Source organism: Oncorhynchus kisutch, linkage group LG18 (genome assembly GCF_002021735.2).
Source record: "Oncorhynchus kisutch isolate 150728-3 linkage group LG18, Okis_V2, whole genome shotgun sequence".
NCBI lineage: Eukaryota > Metazoa > Chordata > Actinopteri > Salmoniformes > Salmonidae > Oncorhynchus > Oncorhynchus kisutch.
In genome coordinates this window covers 19,770,530-19,792,741 of record NC_034191.2, presented here as the reverse complement: position 1 = coordinate 19,792,741, position 22,212 = coordinate 19,770,530, and the positions used below count along the sequence as shown (strand labels likewise).

At 43.9% G+C, this 22,212-nt stretch overlaps 1 protein-coding gene across 11 annotated transcripts in view; it reads right to left on the bottom strand.

The window, feature by feature from the left end:
• Nucleotides 1–22,212, bottom strand: part of LOC109882823 (eukaryotic translation initiation factor 4 gamma 1) — a 70,205-nt gene that overhangs the window by 32,959 nt on the left and 15,034 nt on the right. For 6 of the 11 annotated variants that reach the window (XM_031795500.1, XM_031795506.1, XM_031795504.1 and 3 more), the window contains exons 6-8: nucleotides 21,040–21,060; nucleotides 20,491–20,667; nucleotides 19,686–19,785 (exon numbers count right to left, since the gene is read on the bottom strand). In XM_031795500.1, the coding sequence (XP_031651360.1) occupies nucleotides 19,686–19,785; nucleotides 20,491–20,667; nucleotides 21,040–21,060 (298 nt within the window). The other 5 variants (XM_020474913.2, XM_020474919.2, XM_020474920.2 and 2 more) reach the window with 3 other exon arrangements.

Here is a 22,212-nt window from a genome sequence, read left to right as displayed (position 1 = left end):
GACAACAAAGTCAATGTATTGGAGTGGCCATCACAAAGCCCCAACTTCAATCCTATAGAACATTTGTGGGCAGAACTGAATTACCATGTGTGAGCAAAGAGGCCTACAAACCTGACTCAATTACACCAGCTCTGTCGGGAGGAATGGGCCAAAATTCACCCAACTTATTGTGGGAAGCTTGTGGAAGACTACCTGAAACGTTTGACACGAGTTAAACAATTTAAAGGCAATGCTACCAAATACTAATTGAGTGTATGTAAACTTCTGACCCACTGGGAATGTGATGAAAGAAACAAAAGCTGAAATAAATCACTCTACTATTATTCTGACATTTCACATTCTTAAAATAAAGTGGTGATCCTAACTAGAGGTCGACCGATTATGATTTAACGCCGATACCGATTATTGGAGGACTCCCCCAAAAAAAGCAGATTCAGATTACTTGCCCATTTTTTTTTACATTAGTAATAATGACAATTAAAATAAGTGTTCATTCAGTATTGTTGTAACTTCATATAATACATCAATAAAATCTATTTAGCCTCAGATAATGAAACATGTTCAATTTGGTTTAAATAATGCAAAAACAAAGTGTTGGAGAAGAAAGTAAAAGTGCAATATGTGTCATGTAAGAAAGATAACATTTAAGTTCCTTGCTCAGAGCATGAGAACACATGAAAGCTGGTGGTTCCTTTTAACATGAGTCTTGTCTTTATTAACATGAGGTTGTCATTATTATAGGAATTATAGGACTATTTCCCTCTATACCATTCGTATTTCATTAACCTTTGACTATTGGATGTTCTTATAGGCACTTTAGTATTGCCAGTGTAACAGTATAGCTTCCGTCCTGCTCCTACCTGGGCTCGAACCAGGAACACAACGACAACAGCCACCCTCGAAGCAGCCGTTACCCATGCAGAGCAAGGGAAATAACCACTCCAAGTCTCAGAGCGAGTGACGTTTGAAACGCTATTAGCGCACACCCCGCTAACTAGCTAGCCATTTCACATCGGTTACACAAATTCTAGACTTAGTTATAACATAATAACACAGAAATATGAGCCGTAGGTCATTAATATGGTCAAATCCGGAAACTATCATCTCGAAAACAAGACGTTCAGTGAAATACGGAACCGTTGCATATTTTATCTAAGGGGTGGCATCCATTAGTCTAAATATTCCTGTTACATTGCACAACCTTCAATGTTGTCATAATTATGTAAAAGTCTGGCAAATTAGGCGGCCCAAACTGTTGCATATACACGGACTCTGCGTGCAATGAACGCAAGAGAAGTGACACAATTTCACCTGGTTAATATTGCCTGTTAACCTGGATTTCTTTTAGCTAAATATACAGGTTTAAAAATATATACTTCTGTGTATTGATTTTAAGAAAGGCATTGATGTTCATGGTTAGGTACACATTGGAGCAACGATACGCACCGCATCAATTATATGCAATGCAGGACACGCTAGATAAACTAGTAATATCAACCATGTGTAGTTAACACGTGATTATGATAGATTTTTTTTATAAGATAAGTTTAATGCTAGCTAGCAACTCACCCTGGCTTACTGCATTCGCGTAACAGGCAGTCTCCTCGTGGAGGGCAATGAGAGGCAGGTGGTTAAAGCGTTGCACTAGTTGCAAGATTGAATCCGCCGAGCTGACAAGGTGAAAATCTGTCGTTCTGCCCCTGAACAAGGCAGTTCCTAGGCCATCATTGAAAATAAGGATGTATTCTTAACTGACTTGCCTAGTTAAATAAAAGGTGTATAAAAAAAAAATATATATATATATATATATATATATATATATTTTTTTTTTAAATCGGCCAAATCGGTGTCCAAAAATATCGATTTCCGATTGTTATGAAAACGTGACCTCTTATCCTAACTGACATAAGACAAGGAATTTTTACTGGAAGTAAATGTCAGGATTTGTGAAAAAATAAGTTTAAATGTATTTGGCTAAGGTGTATGTAAGCTTCCAACTCCAACTGTATATGCACACACGGGCTTCAATATGGCCACCATCGTTACTGTACCCAAGAAGGCAAAGGTAACTTAACTAAATTACTATCACCCCATAGCACTCAGTTCTGTCATCATGAAGTGCTTTGAGAGGCTTGTCAAGAATCATATCACCTCCACCTTACCTGCCACCCTAGACCCACTTTAATTTGCTTACTGCACCAATAGGTCCACAGGTGATTAAATCGCCATCACACTGCCCTATCCCATCTGGACAATAGGAATACCTATGCAAGAATGCTGTTCATTGACTAGAGCTCAGCATTTTAAAAAAAGTAGAACTAAGAACCGATTTTGCCCTGGGTTCACTCCAGACTTGACTGCGCTTGACCAGCACAAAAACATGCTGTGGCGTACTGCATCAGCATCGAATAGCCCCCGTGATATGCAACTTTTCAGGGAAGTTAGGAACCCATATACACAGGCAGTTTGAAAAAGCAAGCCTTTGCATTCCTAACAGAAACTTACATCCTGTAGTAGCAACTCCAAAAAGTTCTGGGACACTAAAGTCCAAGGAGAATAAGAGCACCCCCTCCCAGCTGCCCACGGCACTGAGGCTAGGAAAGGCTGTCCGAAAGAGCTGCAAAATCTGGACCCCTACAAATCAGCTGGGCTAGACAATCTGGACCCTCTGTTCCTAAAATTATCCTTCGCAATTGTTGCAAACCCTATTACTAGCCTGTTTTTTTATTTTTATTTTATTTTACCTTTATTTAACCAGGTAGGCAAGTTGAGAACAAGTTCTCATTTACAATTGCGTCCTGGCCAAGATACAGCAAAGCAGTTCGACAGATAAAACGACACAGAGTTACACATGGAGTAAAAACAAACATACAGTCAATAATGCAGTATAAACAAGTCTATATACAATGTGAGCAAATGAGGTGAGAAGGGAGGTAAAGGCAAAAAAGGCCATGATGGCAAAGTAAATACAATATAGCAAGTAAAATACTGGAATAGTAGTTTTGCAATGGAAGAATGTGCAAAGTAAGAAATAAAAAATAATGGGGTGCAAAGGAGCTAAATAAATTAATTAATTAAAATTAAATACAGTTGGGAAAGAGGTAGTTGTTTGGGCTAAATTATAGGTGGGCTATGTACAGGTGCAGTAATCTGTGAGCTGCTCTGACAGTTGGTGCTTAAAGCTAGTGAGGGAGATAAGTGTTTCCAGTTTCAGAGATTTTTGTAGTTCGTTCCAGTCATTGGCAGCAGAGAACTGGAAGGAGAGGCGGCCAAAGAAAGAATTGGTTTTGGGGGTGACTAGAGAGATATACCTGCTGGAGCGTGTGCTACAGGTGGGAGATGCTATGGTGACCAGCGAGCTGAGATAAGGGGGGACTTTACCTAGCAGGGTCTTGTAGATGACATGGAGCCAGTGGGTTTGGCGACGGGTATGAAGCGAGGGCCAGCCAACGAGAGCGTACAGGTCGCAACGGTGGGTAGTATATGGGGCTTTGGTGATAAAACGGATTGCACTGTGATAGACTGCATCCAATTTGTTGAGTAGGGTATTGGAGGCTATTTTGTAAATGACATCGCCAAAGTTGAGGATTGGTAGGATGGTCAGTTTTACAAGTATGTTTGGCAGCATGAGTGAAGGATGCTTTGTTGCGAAATAGGAAGCCAATTCTAGATTTAACTTTGGATTGGAGATGTTTGATATGGGTCTGGAAGGAGAGTTTACAATCTAACCAGACACCTAAGTATTTGTAGTTGTCCACGTATTCTAAGTCAGAGCCGTCCAGAGTAGTGATGTTGGACAGGCGGGTAGGTGCAGGTAGCGATCGGTTGAAGAGCATGCATTTAGTTTTACTTGTATTTAAGAGCAATTGGAGGCCACGGAAGGAGAGTTGTATGGCATTGAAGCTTGCCTGGAGGGTTGTTAACACAGTGTCCAAAGAAGGGCCGGAAGTATACAGAATGGTGTCGTCTGCGTAGAGGTGGATCAGGGACTCACCAGCAGCAAGAGCGACCTCATTGATGTATACAGAGAAGAGAGTCGGTCCAAGAATTGAACCCTGTGGCACCCCCATAGAGACTGCCAGAGGTGCGGACAGCAGACCCTCCGATTTGACACACTGAACTCTATCAGAGAAGTAGTTGGTGAACCAGGCGAGGCAATCATTTGAGAAACCAAGGCTGTCGAGTCTGCCGATGAGGATATGGTGATTGACAGAGTCGAAAGCCTTGGCCAGATCAATGAATACGGCTGCACAGTTATGTTTCTTATCGATGGCGGTTAAGATATCGTTTAGGACCTTGAGCGTGGCTGAGGTGCACCCATGACCAGCTCTGAAACCGGATTGCATAGCAGAGAAGGTATGGTGAGATTCGAAATGGTCGGTAATCTGTTTGTTGACTTGGCTTTCGAAGACCTTAGAAAGGCACGGTAGGATAGATATAGGTCTGTAGCAGTTTGGGTCAAGAGTGTCCCCCCCTTTGAAGAGGGGGATGACCGCAGCTGCTTTCCAATCTTTGGGAATCTCAGACGACACGAAAGAGAGGTTGAACAGGCTAGTAATAGGGGTGGCAACAATTTCGGCAGATAATTTTAGAAAGAAAGGGTCCAGATTGTCTAGCCCGGCTGATTTGTAGGGGTCCAGATTTTGCAGCTCTTTCAGAACATCAGCTGAATGGATTTGGGAGAAGGAGAAATGGGGAAGGCTTGGGCGAGTTGCTGTTGGGGGTGCAGTGCTGTTGTCCGGGGTAGGAGTAGCCAGGTGGAAAGCATGGCCAGCCGTAGAAAAATGCTTATTGAAATTCTCAATTATGGTGGATTTATCAGTGGTGACAGTGTTTCCTATCTTCAGTGCAGTGGGCAGCTGGGAGGAGGTGTTCTTATTCTCCATGGACTTTACAGTGTCCCAGAACTTTTTTGAGTTAGTGTTGCAGGAAGCAAATTTCTGCTTGAAAAAGCTAGCCTTGGCTTTTCTAACTGCCTGTGTATAATGATTTCTAGCTTCCCTGAACAGCTGCATATCACGGGGGCTGTTCGATGCTAATGCAGAACGCCATAGGATGTTTTTGTGTTGGTTAAGGGCAGTCAGGTCTGGGGAGAACCAAGGGCTATATCTGTTCCTGGTTCTAAATTTCTTAAATGGGGCATGTTTATTTAAGATGGTTAGGAAGGCATTTAAAAAAAATATCCAGGCATCCTCTACTGACGGGATGAGATCAATATCCTTCCAGGATACCCCGGCCAGGTCGATTAGAAAGGCCTGCTCGCAGAAGTGTTTCAGGGAGCGTTTTACAGTGATGAGTGGAGGTCGTTTGACCGCTGACCCATTACGGATGCAGGCAATGAGGCAGTGATCGCTGAGATCTTGGTTGAAGACAGCAGAGGTGTATTTAGAGGGGAAGTTGGTTAGGATGATATCTATGAGGGTGCCCGTGTTTAAGGTTTTGGGGAGGTACCTGGTAGGTTCATTGATTATTTGTGTGAGATTGAGGGCATCAAGTTTAGATTGTAGGATGGCTGGGGTGTTAAGCATGTTCCAGTTTAGGTCGCCTAGCAGCACGAACTCTGAAGATAGATGGGGGGCAATCAGTTCACATATGGTGTCCAGAGCACAGCTGGGGGCAGAGGGTGGTCTATAGCAGGCGGCAACGGTGAGAGACTTGTTTTTAGAGAGGTGGATTTTTAAAAGTAGAAGTTCAAATTGTTTGGGTACAGACCTGGATAGTAGGACAGAACTCTGCAGGCTATCTTTGCAGTAGATTGCAACACCGCCCCCTTTGGCAGTTCTATCTTGTCTGAAAATGTTGTAGTTTGGAATTAAAATGTCTGAATTTTTGGTGGTCTTCCTAAGCCAGGATTCAGACACAGCTAGAACATCCGGGTTGGCAGAGTGTGCTAAAGCAGTGAATAGAACAAACTTAGGGAGGAGGCTTCTAATGTTAACATGCATGAAACCAAGGCTATTACGGTTACAGAAGTCCTCAAAAGAGAGCGCCTGGGGAATAGGAGTGGAGCTAGGCACTGCAGGGCCTGGATTCACCTCTACATCGCCAGAGGAACATAGGAGGAGTAGAATAAGGGTACGGCTAAAAGCTATGAGAATTGGTCGTCTAGAACGTAGAGTAAAAGGAGGTTTCTGGGGGCGATAAAATAGCATCAAGGTATAATGTACAGACAAATGTATGGTAGGATGTGAATACAGTGGAGGTAAACCTAGGTATTGAGTGATGAAGAGAGAGATATTGTCTCTAGAAACATCGTTGAAACCAGGAGATGTCATTGCATGTGTGGGTGGTGGAACTAATAGGTTGGATAAGGTATAGTGAGCAGGACTAGAGGCTCTACAGTGAAATAAGCCAATAAACACTAACCAGAACAGCAATGGACAAGACATATTGACATTAAGGAGAGGCATGCTTAGTCGAGTGATCAAAAGGGTCCGGTGAGTGGAGAGGTTGGTTGGTGATTTAGACAGCTAGCCAGGGCATCGGTAGCAAGCTAGCATAGGATGGAGGTCTGTTGTTAGCCACCTCCTGCGCTCTGTCAGTAGATTAGTGGGGTCCCGTGTGGTAGAGGGGATCAATCCAAATCACACAACAACAACAAAAATAAAAACAATAGATATAGTTATAGAGGCCCAAGAAGAAAACATAATAATAATAATAAAAATAATTTTAAAAAATTGTCCGATTGTCTATTCAGATAGCAGCCGGTAAGACAGCTAACGGTTAGCAGGCCGCAGATGGGCGTTCAGGTAACGTCGCGACGGAGGAGCCAGCCGAATAACCCCTTCGGGTAGATAACGTCGGCAGTCCAGTTGTGAAGGCCCGGTGGGGCTCCGCGAAGGCAGCAAAACGGGTCCGGATAGGCGACTGCAGCCCAGGTGCGATTGATGGAACTCAGGAGTGATTGACGGAGCTTGCTAGCTCCTGAACAATTGATGTTTGCTCCGGAATCGACGAAGGCCGATAGTCACACGGATAGCAGCTAGCTAGCTGTGAGATCCGGGCATGAATGTCCAGAGAGCAGTCGAAATCCAGGGACATGGAGAGAAAAATTGGTCCGGTATGCTCCGCTCCGAGCCGCGCTGCGCCGTACAGAACTGGCGATAGACTTTCGAGCCAAAGGATAGCCGATGACCACAAACCGTGGTTAGCTGAACACCAACGACTTGCCAGTAAAGGAGCCAACTAGCTTCTGAACTAGCTTCTGGATTAGCTTCTGGCTAGTTTCAGGCCAGCCTCCTGGAGTTTCTGGCTAGCTTCTTGGAGGATTACAGATCTGAGGTAAATAATACTTTTTTATAAATATACATTGGTGAGGCGGGTTGCAGGAGAGTGTTTTGAAGATGAGTTGATGGAAAATAAAAATAAAATGTATGTGAAAAAGTTGTAAATATATATATATATATATATATATATATATATATAGGACACGACAAGACGAGGACAAAAGACGTCTGAACTGCTATGCCACCTTGGAGAAAGATGTTCAACCTCTATCGTATTGTCCGAGATCCCTAAAAAATTTGGAAAGCTGCCGAGACACTCTAGACCCAAACTGCTACAGACCTATATCTATCCTACCCTGCCTTTCTAAAGTCTTCGATAGCAAAGTTAAACAGATCACCGACCATTTCGAATCCCACCATACCTTCTCCGCTATGCAATCTGGTTTCCGAGTGGGTCATGGGTGCACCTCAACCACGCTCAAGGTCCTAAACAATATCATAACCGCCAATGATAAATGACAATACTGTGCAGCCGTCATCAACGACCTGGCTAAGGCGTTCGATTGTCAATCACCGCATTCTTATCGGCAGACTCAACAGCCTTGGATTCTCGGAGGGCCTGTTGTCCGGACCTCTGGCAGTCTCTGTGGGTGGTGCCACAGGGTTCAATTCTCGGGCCGACTCTTTTCACGGTATACATCATTGATGTCGCTCTTGCTGCGGGTGATTCTCTAATCCACTTCTATACAGACGACAACATTCTGTATACATCTGGCCCTTCTTTGGACACTGCGTTAACGAACCTCCAGACGAGTTTCAATGCCATACAACTCTCCTTCCGTGGCCTTCAACTGCTCTTAAATGCAAATAAAACTAAATGCATGCTCTTCAACATATCGCTGCCCGCACCTGCCCGCCCGTCTAGCATCACTACGCTGGACAGTTCTGACTTAGGTATTTGTAGTTGTTCACATATTCCTAGGTGTCTGGTTAGACTGTAAACTCTCCTTCCAAACTCATATTAAGCATCTCCAATCCAAAATGAAATCTAGAATCGGCTTCCTATTTCACAACAAAGCCTCCTTCACTCATGCTGCCAAACACACCCTCGTAAAAAGGACCATCCTACCGATCCTTGACTTCGGCAATGTCATTTACAAAATAGACGTCAACAATATACTCAGCAAATTGGATGTAGTCTATCACTGTGCCATCCGTTTTGTCGCCAAAGCCCCATACACTTACCCACCATTGCGTCCTGTATGCTCTTGTTGGCTGGTCCTCGCATCATATTCGTCGCCAAACCCACCGGCTCCAGGTCATCTACAAGTCTTTGCTAGGTAAAGCCCAGTCTTATCTCAGCTCACTGGTCACCATAGCGGCACTCACCCGTAGCACGTGCTGCAGCAGGTATATTTCACTGGTCATCCCCAAAGCCAATTCTTCCTTTAGCAGCCTTTCCTTCCAGTTCTCTGCTGCCAATGACTGGAACGCATTGCAATGTATTTTTTGTTTTTTTTAAATCACTGAAGCCATATATCTCCCTCACTAACCTAAGCATCAGCTGTCATTCATCTTCTGCACATTTATCACTCGTGTTTAATTGCTACTTTGTAATTATTTCACCACTATGGCCTACTTACTGCCTTACCTGCCTAATCTTACTATATTTGCACACACTGTATATAGATTTTTCTATTACATGTTTGTTTATCCCATGTGTAACACTGTTGTTTTTGTCACACTGCTTTGCTTCATCTTGGCCAGGTCACAGTTGTAAATGAGAACTTGTTCTCAACAGGCCTACCTGGTTGAATAAAAGGTGAAAGAAGAAAATCAGCATTTGTGGGTTCGATTACAGGCTCAAAATGGCCAGAAACAATGACCTTTCTTCATAAACTCGTCAGTCTTTTCTTGGTCTGAGAAATGAAGGCTATTCCATACGAGAAATTGCCAAGAAACTGAAGATCTCGTACAACGCTGTGTACTACTCCCTTCACAGAACAGCGCAAACTGGCTCGAACCAGAATAGAAAGAGTATAAAATATTAAGCTGGGCAAACGAACAGACACTGGACAGAGGAACTCTGCCTAGAAGGCCAGCATCCCGGAGTCGCCTTTTCACTGTTACTAACCTAATGGACAGAGTGGAAAGGAGGATGCCAGTACAGAATATAAATATTCCCAAACATGCATCCTGTTTGCAACAAGGCACTAAAGTAATATTGCAAGAAATGTGGCAAAGCAATTCACTTTTTGTTCTGAACAGTGTTATGTTTGGGGCAAATCCTATATAACACATTAGCGAGTACCACTCTATATTTTCAAGCATAGTGGTGGCTGCATCATGTTAAGGGTATTCTTGTAAATGTTAAGGACTGGAGTTTTTTCGGGATAAAAAAACTGAATGGACCTAAGCATAGCAAAATCCTAGAGGAACACCTTGTTCAGTCTACTTTCCACCAGACACTTGGAGATAAATTCACCTTTCAGCAGGACAATAACCTGAAACATAAGGCCAAATCTACACTGGAGTTGCTTACCAAGAAGGCAGTGGCCAGAGTAGCTGAGTTACAGTTTTGATTTCAATCTATGGTAAGACCTGAAAATTGTTGCCTAGCAATGATCAACAATCAATTTGACAGACCTTGAAGAATTTTGAGAAGAATAAATGGGCAAATGTTGCACAATCCAGGTGTGGAAAGCTCTTAAGAGACTTACAGCTGTAATTGCTGCCAAAGGAGCTTCTACAAAGTACTGACTCAAGGGTGTGAATACTTATGTAAATAAGAACATTTCTACATTTTATTGTCAATAAATTTGCCCAAATTTCTAAAAACATGTTTTCACTTTGTCATTGTGTGTAGATGGGTGAGAAATCTATTTTGAAATCAACACAACAAAAGTCAATGAGAATGAATTTGAAGGCAATGTAATGTAATTTGTAGCACCATTGACACCACTGTTCAAGCTCAGTAACTAAATGCATGCACACACTCCTATTGAATATGCATTCACCTGTATTGTGAGTAAGACTCTTAACATCTTATTTTACCCATCTTACCAAGAGATTTCCCATTCAAATAAAAATAACCATTAGGTTTTGTAGTTAGATTGTTTTTACCAAAGTCAAACTTGATGCATTAATGTATGGAAAATGTTATGAAATTGAATATCGGCCAGCCTCCTTGCCCCCTGAAAATCAGTATGAGCACACAAAATCCATATTGGTCGTTCTCCACAGTAAAATGTATTGACTGAGACGGACCAATCGACTCCTAATATATAGTTGGAGCTCAGTGTAACTCACATTACGGAGTCTGCATTGTTGACCAAGGAAAGCACTGACTAAATATAGTCAAAACCCACACCGAGTACTGAGACGGAGGGAGGGAGAGAAGGATAGAGGTGGAACATGCAGGAAAAGAGAAAGCAAAGGGAACAGGACTTTCTTGGAAAGCATCCCATCCCAGTAAATAAGAGCTTGAGATATGAGTCACGACGAGAGGGAGGGAGAGGATGGGGGAGTAGAGGGAGGGAGAGAGTGGGGTTAAAAGGAGACTAACCAGACAGCAGCACATAGTTACCCTCAGCTATGCTGGGAGCTCATCCTAAATGCACGGTTCCCCATCTCAATGGCAGCCTGAGAGTGTGAGAGAGGACAACACGGGGGAGAAGAGGGTATTGTCTTATCCCTTTCTCTGAAGTCCTCCTACTCTGTCTACAGCTGTGTTTTGCCCTCAAAACTGCTCAAAGCCTCTTTTTACTACTCTCCTTCCTCATTCACTTGGCCTCTCGGTCCGTCCTTCCCCATTTCTCTCAAAGTTTATCCACAAGCAGTGTGTGAGAGACATACACACAGTACCAGTCAAAAAGGAGGAAGCAAGTCTTCTTATTATTGGTGAGATGGCACCGACAGACATGATCACCTCGCTTCAGGTCCTTAAAAAAACGGCATAGTTTCCTAAGGACTTGAAGCGAGGCGACCATGTCTGTCGGCGCCATCTCACCAATAATGAGAAAAAACATTAAACATTAAAAACTGCATAGTCTCCTATTTATTATTTATTACATTGTTAGCCCAGAAAATCTCAAGTGTTATTTAATACAGCTGGAAATAAAAGCGATGTCAATTTACCAACATTATGACCAGGAATACGTCTTTCCCGAAGCAGATCCTTTGCTGGGACCTTATCCCAGAGGCTGACCCAAAACAAAGCGGTCGCCGCAGACGGAGCAGCCTTTTGGTCAGACTCAGAAGGCGAGAACACCATCCACCGCTTCCGATCATATTACTCGCTAATGTCCAATCTCTAGATAACAAGGTGGATGAAATTAGGGCACGAGTTGCCTTTCAGAGAGACAGAGATTGTAACATTCTCTGTTTCACGGAAACATGGCTCACTCGGGATATGTTGGAGTCGGTACAGCCACCTGGTTTCTTCATGCATCGCGCCAACAGAAACAAACATCTCTCTGGTAAGAAGGGCAGGAGTGTATACCTTATGATTAAACGACTCAAGTCCTTTTGTTCACCTGAACTAGAATTCCTTACAATCAAATGACCGACCGCATTATCTTTGATTATAGTCACAGCCGTGTACATCCCACCCCAAGCAGATACCTCGTCGGCCTGAAATAACTTCTCTGGACTCTATGTGAACTGGAAACCATACATCCTGAGGCTGCATTTATTGTAGCTGGGGATTTTAACAAAGCTAACATGAGAACAAGACTTCCAAAATTTGATCAGCATTTCGAATGCACGACACGGTAGCATTCTGGATCATTACTACTCCAACTTCCGCGATGCATACAAAGCCCTCCCCCGCCCTGCAATTCAGCAAATCTCACCATGACTATTTTGTTGCTCCCAGCCAATCGAAAGAAACTAAAACAGGAAACGCACATGCTCAGGTCTATCCAACGCTGGTATGCCTAATCGGATTCCACGCGTCAAGATTGCTTCGATCACATGGACTGGGATATGTTCCGGATAGCCTCAGACAAAAACATTGATGATGTATACGTTGACTCGGTGAGCGAGTTTATTAGCAACTGCATCAGAGATGTCGTAGCCACTGTGACTAAAACCTTTCCTAAACAGAAACTGTGGATTGATGGCAGCATTTGCAAAAAGCTGAAAACACAAATCACTGCTTTTAAATCATGGCAAGGCAACAGGAAACATGACCAAATACAAACAGCGCAGCTATACCCTCCACAAGGCAATCAAACAAGCAAAGCGTCAGTATAGAGAAAGGAGTCGCAATTTATCAGCTCAAACACGAGACGTATGTGGCAGGGTCTACAGCCAATCACAGGCTACAAAAAGAAAACCAGCCCTGTCGCGGACATCTTGCTCCCAGACAAATTCAACTTCTTTGCTCGCTTTGAGGACAACACAGTGCCACTGACACAGCCTGCTACCAAAGCCTGTGGGCTCTCCTCCTCCATGGCCAACGGGAGTAAAACATTTAAATGTAATAACTCTCGCAAGGCTGCCGGGCCAGATGGCATCACTAGCCCTGTCCTCAGAGCATGCAGCTGGCTGGTGTGTTTACGGAAATATTCAAATCAATCCCTATCCCAGTCTGCTGTCCACACATGCATCAAGGCGGCCACCATTGTTCCTGTTCCCAAGAAAGCTAAGGTAACTGAACTAAATGACTATCGCCCCATTGCACTCACTTCTGTCATCATGAAGTACTTTGACAGACTAGTCAAGGATCATATGACCTCCACCCTACCTGATACAACCGCCATCACACTGCCCTACCCAATCTGGACAAGAGGAATACCTTTGTAAGAATGCGGTTACTTGACTACAGCTCAGCATTTAAACACAATAGTACCCTCCAAACTTGTCATTAAGCTCGAGACCCTGGGTTGAACCCTCCCTGTGGAACTGGGTCCTGGACTTTGACGGGCCGCTCCCAGGTGGTGAAGGGAGGAAACAACATCTTCACCCCACTGATTCTCAACACTGGGGCCCCACAAGCGTGGGTTCTCAGCCCTCTCCTGTACTCACTGTTCACCAACAACTGCGTGGCCATGCATGCTTCCAACTCAATCATCAAGACGACACTACAGTGGTAGGCTTGATTACCAACAACGACAAGGCGGCCTACAGGGAGGTGGTGAGGGCCTCGGAGTGTGGAAAATAACCTCACAGTCAACGTCAACAAAACAGGGGATGATCGTGGACTTCAAGAAACAGAGGGAGCAACCCCCCATCCAGAGACGGGACAGGAGTAGAGAAGGTGGAAATTTAAGTTCCTCTGTGTACACATCATGGACAAACTGAAATGGTCCACCCACACAAACAGTGAGGTGAAGGCGGTGCAATAGCGCCTCTTCAACCTCAGGAGGCTGAAGAAATTTGGCTTGTCACCAAAAACCGTGACAAACTTTTACAGATGCACAATCGAGAGCATCCTGTCGGGCTGTACCACCGCCTGGTACGGCAACTGCACCGCCCTCAACCGCTAGGCTCTCCAGAGGGTAGAGCGGTCTGCACAAAGCATCACCGGGGGCAAACTACCTGGCCTCCAGGACATCTACACCACCCAATGTCACAAGAAGGACAAAAAGATCATCAAGGAAAACAACCACCCGAGCCACTGCCTGTTTACCCCGCTATCATCCAGAAGGCGGGGTCAGTACAGGTGCATCAAAGCTGGGACCGAGAGACTGAAAAACAGCTTCTATCTCAAGGCCATCAGACTGTTAAACAGCCACCACTAACATTGAGTGGCTGCTGCCAACACACTGACTCAACTCCAGCCACTTTAATAATGGGAATTGATGGGAAATGTAAAATATATCCCTAGCCACTTTAAACAATGATACCTAATATAATGTTTACATACCCTACATTATTCATCTCATATGTATACATATATACTGTACTCTATATCATCTACTGCATCTTTATGTAATACATGTATTACTAGCCACTTTAACTATGCCACTTTGTTTACATACTCATATACTGCACTCAATACCATCTACTGTATCTTGCCTATGCCGCTCTGTACCATCACTCATTCATATATCTTTATGTACATATTCTTTATCCCCTTACACTTGTGTCTATAAGGTAGTAGTTTTGGAATTGTTAGCTAGATTACTTGTTGGTTATTATTGCATTGTCAGAACTAGAAGCACAAGCATTTCGCTACACTCGCATTAACATCTGCTAACCATGTGTATGTGACAAATAAAATTTGATTTGATTTAATGGACTGTCATTTCTCTTTGTTTATTTGAGCTGTTCTCGCCATAATATGGACTTGGTCTTTTACCAAATAGGGCTATCTTCTGTATACCACCCCTACCTTGTCATAACTGATTGGCTCAAATGCATTAAGGAAAGAAATTCCACAAATTAACAAGGCACACCTGTTAATTGAAATGCATTCCAGGTGAATGCCTCATGAAGCTGGTTGAGGGAATGCCAAGAGTGTGCAAAGCTGTCAAGGCAAAGGGTGGCTACTTTGAAGAATCTTAAATATTACATTTTTATTTGTTTAAGACCTTTTGGGTTACTACATGATTCCATGTGTGATATTTCATGTCTTTACTATTACTCTACAATGTAGAAAATAGTAAAAAGAAAGAAACCCTTGAATGAGTAGGTGTGTCCAAACTTTTGACTGGTATTGCATGCGCTTGCTCTGTATTGCTCTGTATTGCTCTGTATTGATGCCAGAGTTAACCTACTAGTTCACCAACAGAGGGCCCAAACAAACACTTATCTTATTCACACTGAAAGATGCAATCAGAGCTGTATGTGTCCCCCAATTTTCTCGACTCAAGTCTGGTTAAATAAAATATGTTGCAGTCTCATCAAGGCTAGACTGTTAGAGTGTGGTGCTGAAGCCAAGTTCTCCTCTCATTGTCACATGACCAGTGAAGAGGAGGGTCATGTGTCAGACTGACCTAATGACATGTGACACACACACAGACACCCCATGACAACCTTATGAGTCTGATAAAGATGCAACAACCATAGGATTTCCTAAAAGAACAACTCCAAGAGGGTCAATAATAGACCTTACTAACATATCCTACGGTGATGACTGTACCTAAAACAGAGTGAAGCAAGTCTCAGCAGCCTCACTTCAGAGTCACAATTTGGGCTGTGGTCTTTACATATAGCCTACTAATAAATATGAATTATTTTTTATTGAGAATGGCACACCAAAAAAATATGTCATCCATAGCCTGCACTCGAAAAGCAAATGGAGGACGAGCTTCCCTCGGTTAGGTTTTAATATGCCAGGAAGACTACACTGGTTGTGAAGCAAATTAATGTGTTTAAAATGTCATAATTGAGCAATAAATATAACAGCATACTAAAGCTCTTTTAAATAGTGGCCAGTTAAAACTCTTCAACATGCGACTGCGCAATGACTGGGTTTATAAGAAACCGTTTCACTGGGCTCTGTAGGCTATGGGCTCTCCAACCCTGTTTCAGGGGTCCGAGACCTATAGGCTACGTTTGGAATTATTTGGCCACTTTAGTTGTGATACCAACCTTATCAAAACATAGGACTATGGGCTAGGTTATAGGAGACTGACTTTCCTTTTAGACTGCAAATGCTGGGATTCATTCACAAGTGATAATATTCTCACCCATCAGACTATTCTCAATTTAATCTGGTCTTTACATGTACAAAATAATGTTTGTGAAATGAGTTGATTTAGACTGGGCTATTATCATGCACCTGTTGGAATAGGAGGAAAATTATATGTTCTCTGTACACACTTGAATAGTCAATGGAGGAAGCTTCTCCCATGCTTCATTCTCATGCCACCTATGAGATGCCTCTCCCTGCACAACATGTGATCCTATTCCACTCAAACTCAATGCCAGGGCTCTCAAGTGTTTGGTTTGATTTTCAATTGCATTGATGTCAGAGTGATTAGAGGGACATTATAAACTGGGTGGTTCGAACCATGAATGCTGATTGGCTGACAGCCGTGGTCTATTTAAGCAATAAGGCCCAATGGCCAATAAACCACAGCTAAGGGCTGTTCTTATGCACAACGCAATGCAGAGAGCCTGGACACAGCCCGTAGCCATGGTATATTGGCCATATACCACAAAACCCTGAGGTGCCTTATTGTTATTACCAAATTACCAAAGTAATTAGAGTAGTATAAATACATGGTGTCATACCTGTTAGCCAATCAGCATTCAGGGCTCAAACCACCCAGTTCATATAAGACTGTATACCACAGTTATGACAAAACATTTATTTTTACTGTTCTAATTACTTTGGTAACCAGTTTATAATTGCAATATGGCACCTCTTGGGTTTGTGGGATATGGCGAATATACCACAGCTAAGGACTGTATCAAGGTTGCTTTGTGCATAAGAACAGCCCTTAGCCGTGGTATATTGTCCATATACCACACCCCATTGGGCCTTGTTGCTTAAATAGAGCACAAGACCATTAGCAACTGGACTTTAGCAAGTTTGGTAGGATACTAATGACCATCAGTCCACAGTTTTGGAGAAGCCTAGTTACCGTGACTTAACGGTCACGTGTAATTTGAATGTGGTTATGCCTGCCGGTATTTATTTATTTAATTTAACTAGGCAAGTCAGTTAAGAACAAATTCTTATTTACAATGACAGCCTAGGAACAGTGAGTTAACTGCCTGTTCAGTTTTTTTTTTACCTTAACAGCTTGGGGATTCCATCTAGCAACATCTCCAACCACTAGGCTATCTGCCTTTGTGTTTTGAGCACTCAGAGCAGTCAGAGGCTCTGTGCACGTTGGTCAGTCTGTCCATGGCTCCAGAGGCCCAGACAAACGGAGTCAATAGAGACAACATGTTAAGTGTCGTAAAAGTGTTTGCCACGTGCGAGTACAGTATGTGAGTGCATGAGCATCAGTAGCTTTGTGAGGCATTGAGAGAGCACGTGACTATTGGATTGTGTGCACGTGTGAGCATGCAAATTTCGGCCTCTGAATGTGTGTTTGTATGAGTGTGTGACCCTACTTCACCCTCCAAGCTAGTTAATTCTATTAGACTGGCACCACGAGGGGGGAGAAAAGTTCACTCTTCCAAATGATCTAGCTCAGAGGGAAGAAAGCTGTATAGCCTGCAGCCTAAAAACAGCCCTACAATGGCATCTGACCAGATCTATAAAGCACACACACCCCTCTCTTACACAGAAACATGATATGCACAGAAACTCAACAAAAAAAATAAAATGTCCTCTCACTGTCAACTGCATTTATTTTCCGCAAACTTAGCATGTGTAAATATTTGTATGAACATAAGATTCAACAGACCTAGTTCCACAGACATGTGACTAACAGAAATGGAATAATGTGCCCCTGAACAACGGGGGGGGGGGGGGGGGGGGGGGGGGGGGTCAAAATCAAAAGTAAGTCAGTATCTGGTGTGGCCACCAGCTGCATTAAGTCGTACAGTGCATCTCCTCCTCATGGACTGCACCAGATGTGCCAGTTCTTGCTGTGAGATGTTACCCCACTCTTCCACCAAGGCACCTGCAAGTTTCAGGACATTCCTGGGGGGGAATGGCCCTAGCCCTCACCCTCCAATCCAACAGGTCCCAGATGTGCTCAATGGGATTGAGATCCGGGCTCTTCACTGGCTAAGACATTCCTGTCTTGCAGGAAATCACTCACAGAACGAGCAGTATGGCTGATGGCATTGTTATGCTGGAGGGTCATGTCAGGATGAGCCTGCAGGAAGGGTACCACATGAGGAAGGAGGATGTCTTCCCTGTAATGCACAGCGTTGAGATTGCCTGCAATGACAACAAGCTCAGTCCAATGACGCTGTGACACACTGCCCTAGACCATGACGGACCCTCCACCTCCAAATCGATCCCGCTCCAGAGTACAGGCCTCGGTGTAACGCTCATTCCTTCAATGATACACGCAAATCCGACCATCACCCCTGGTGAGACAAAACCGCGACTTGTCAGTGAAGCATGTTTTGCCAGTCCTGTTTGGTCCAGCGACGGTGGGTGTGCCCACAAGCGACGTTGTTGCCGGTGATGTCTGGTGAGGACCTGCCTTAAAACAGGCTACAAGCCCTCAGGCCAGTCTCTTTCAGCCTATTGCAGACAGTCTGAGCACTGATGGGGGATTGTGCGTTCCTGGTTTAACTCAGGTAGTTGTTGTTGCCACCCTGTACCTGTCCCGCAGGTGTGATGTTCGGATGTACCGATCCTGTGCAGGTGTTACACGTGGTCTGCCACTGCGAGGACGATCTGCTGTCCGCCCTGTCTCCCTGTAGCGCTGTCTTAGGCGTCTCAGTACGGACATCGCAATTTACTGCCCTGGCCACATCTGCAGGCTTCATGCCTACTTGCAGCATGCCTAAGGCATGTTCATGTAAGTGAGCAGGGACCCTGGGCATCTTTCTTTTGGTGTTTTTCAGAGTCAGTAGAAAGACCTCTTAGTGTCCTAAGTTTTCATAACTTAATTGCCTACAGTCTGTAAGCTGTTAGAATCTTAACGACTGTTCCACAGGTGCATGTTCATTACATGTTTATGGTTCATTGAACAAGCATGGGAAACGGTGTTTAAACCCTTTACAATGAAGATCTGTGATGTTATTTTGATTTTTTTTTTTATTATCTTTGAAAGACAGGGTCCTGAAAAAGGGACGTTTCTTTTTTTGCTGAATTTATATCCACACACAAAACACACAACTCCCCCAGCTCTCAAAACCTTATTTACAATCAGACATCTTGTTAACTTCTTATGGATGGGGGGCAGTATTGAGTAGCTTGGATAAATAAGGTGCTCAGAGTAAACTGCCTGCTACTCAGGCCCAGAAGCTAAGATATGCATATAATTAGTAGATTTGGATAGAAAACACTCTGAAGTTTCAAAAATTGTTATGAATTATGTCTGTGAGTATAACAGAACTCATATTTATATTTAAGCATGTTGGAGCAACACATGTCAACATTTTCTAAAGTAGACACCATAAATGGACTGCTCTGACCAGGTCACTGATGAACTGTACAGGACTAAGACCCTACATAGCTCACAGGCTTGAGAGCAGGGTCACCAAGCTGGTTTTCAGGACAACCAGTGAGCTTTCTATAGCCCCTGTACATACCACTAGAGGGCAGTCAAAATCTGAATCACCAGCTGAGGCCTTTGTCCTGGACAAACTGAACAGTGACATTAGGGATTTTGGAAGAGAGCACACTGTTGGGAATAACTTAGTGCCGAAATAAGTAACAGGCTTGGAATTTGACCTGTGTATCAGGGTTGAATTCCATTTCTCTTCAAATCAGTCAATTGAAATTCTGTTGAAAATACTTTTAAATTAATCTCAGGAATTGACATCCCTGTTTTCAGTGTGTCCAGGAGAGAGCGGTGTAAAGCTGAGGCCTGTGGTGTTGGGTAAAGGTGGGTATCGGCAGGTGAGGCCCTAAGCAGAGCCTCTTACCATAAGTACCATATTCAGCTGGGCTGGTGCCTGGGTAGAAGCCTGGGGTGCCCGGCGGGACCGGGTACTGCTGGGGGGTGGCCACATACGTTGACCGGTACTGAGGGAGAGAGACATGTCAGAATGGTTTAGATATAAGACCTAAACGTGCATTGTAGAGTGTTCCCCGAGCCCAGAGGATTCAGGGCAAGCTAAAGCTCAACTACAGAACAACGAGTAAGATGGAAAAGGTGTTAAGACAGTCTGCCAACTAGTACTTGATATAACTCATTCACCAGACAGACACACCTCTACCTTTCTTTGTCCCACACACACTTTGGTGTGTTTTGATGACCAACCAGCTGTGGCAGGCCTACCTCTCCTAACGTCTAACATACACCTCTCCCTCAAACACACAGTAACACCCATCCTGCTCTCTCTCTCTGTGGTGTTTTAGTCACTGCACAATCAGGAAGGAACTGGAGGGTCAGCTGATCACCTGGCCATGGCCAGGGGAGGGGAAAGGGGCTTTTGTCCCAACACTGGCTCCATAGAGCAGAGGCCAGACTCAGCAGAATCTGTCTGACTCAGGTCACCAGGGGGAGGCAGGCCATGTGGGGCCTCCCTCATAGACAGGAAGGGGAACTGCATTGTTAGTTGCTACCAGACCTACTTCCAAATAGCATTTATTTTCTTCCCAAATACCATAGCGGCACTTGATTGAGCTTGCCTGGCGGAAAGCAACCAATGTAACAGTCCCAAAAGTTATAGTGAATGTCTGAGTAAAGATGGAGAACCCTGTAGGAAGGGGTGGGGCTGTGTTTACCTGTCCGGGTATGAAGTAGGTGGGGCCTTGTTGGTTGGGGAAGCGGATCCGCTGTGAGGGGATCATCATCATCTGTTGGCCTGGCTGGTAGACGTGTGTGGGCGCCACGGGCCTCGGCGTGCTGCTGGGGGGCACCCGGGGGGCATTGCTGTGCAGACTGGGATGGCTGTAGTAGGGCTGGAGAGAAGAGAAAATGAGGCAGTAGGAGAGAAGAGTGGGGCAAGTTATTGAAGTGTCACATGTCCATAAGTCTCCTCTTTTGTAAAAACTTTCAACAATAAAATTCAACCCAACTTTTAAAAAGGGCTATTATATTTCCCCTTGCCAGTTAATACAAAAACAATTTCAACGAGCTATTCTGGCACTTTAACTGCATGTTCATAAAGGCAGAACCCAAACTGCTAAAAAACAAATATTACTAGAATGTTCTGTGTTGCTTCATTTACATTGCGATGAGACTCTTCAAGCAAAACGGAAGCCAAAATGATGACGACAGGACCACAGGCAGGAACAACTAGACAGACCTCTGTCCAGGAGTCTAAGCGTTACCTGCAGTGACCTGAATCCTCCCTTCAGCAGCACATCGCCCAGACACCACGTGAACACACACAAGCGAGAGGGGGGGGGTGAGAGGGGAGGGAGAGAGAGGTGAAACGAGAGGGAGTGAGAGCGGCAGTCAGTTAAGTTGACAGAAAGCAGAGCCTACCCCCACCACCCAGCAGTAAATTAACAAGCAGCATGCAAAATGCAGGACACATCCCTAGTCCATTAAAGATGCAGGTGTGTGAGTAACTGTCCATGCGCAAAGCTAACATAGAGCACGGAGTCTGTGTGTGCGTGTCAGGGTTTCCGTTAGGAAATTAAAAATCTCATTTTCATTACGGTAATTCATGTTAACAGAACATGCAAGTTGAGAATGCAATGATGTGCGGTCCTTATCGAATTCTGATGTGCACTTTGACATGGCAGAATAACTGTCCACAAGTAACGAACAGCAAAATCACGAGCCTATGTCAATCTACTACAGAGAAAAAAAGTTTAGGCAACCTATTCTATTGGTCAGCTTGTCTCGAAATAAGTAGCCTATTCAAAACAGACGACTCGGGACAGTTGTGGGGCGATAGATCAAATGCATACAACCAGTAGGCCTAGGCTACTGAATTAGAAATAAATGAGTCTGAAGCAACAGTTCAGAATGTATCACTTAATGTTGATAAACTTATTTCTTCACATTATAAGCGCAGCAATGAGCACAGGGCAGTAGGCAACACACGAAGGTTTGTTCCATAATGCAATTAGTCAGAAAAAAGTTGTGAAAAGGGCACTACAAATGCAAGCAGTTTCACATGACAGATGAATATTAGAACGTTTGAAATCTCTAATAGGCTACTCTGAAGCAAGATAAGGCATGCCTCAATATACCCAACAAAAATATAAACATGTAAAGTTTGGTCCCATGATACATGAGCTGAAATAAAAGATCCCAGACATTTTTACATGTGCACAAAAAGCTTCTCTCCTCAATTTTGCAGATAAATGTGTTCACATCCCTGTTAGTGAGCATTTTTTCTTTGCCAAGATAATCCATCCACATGTCAGGTGTGGATCAAGAAGCGGATTAAACAGCATGATCATTACACAGGTGCATCATGTGCCGGGGACAATAAACGGCCACTAAAATGTGCAGTTGTCACAACACAATGCTACAGATGTCTCAAATTG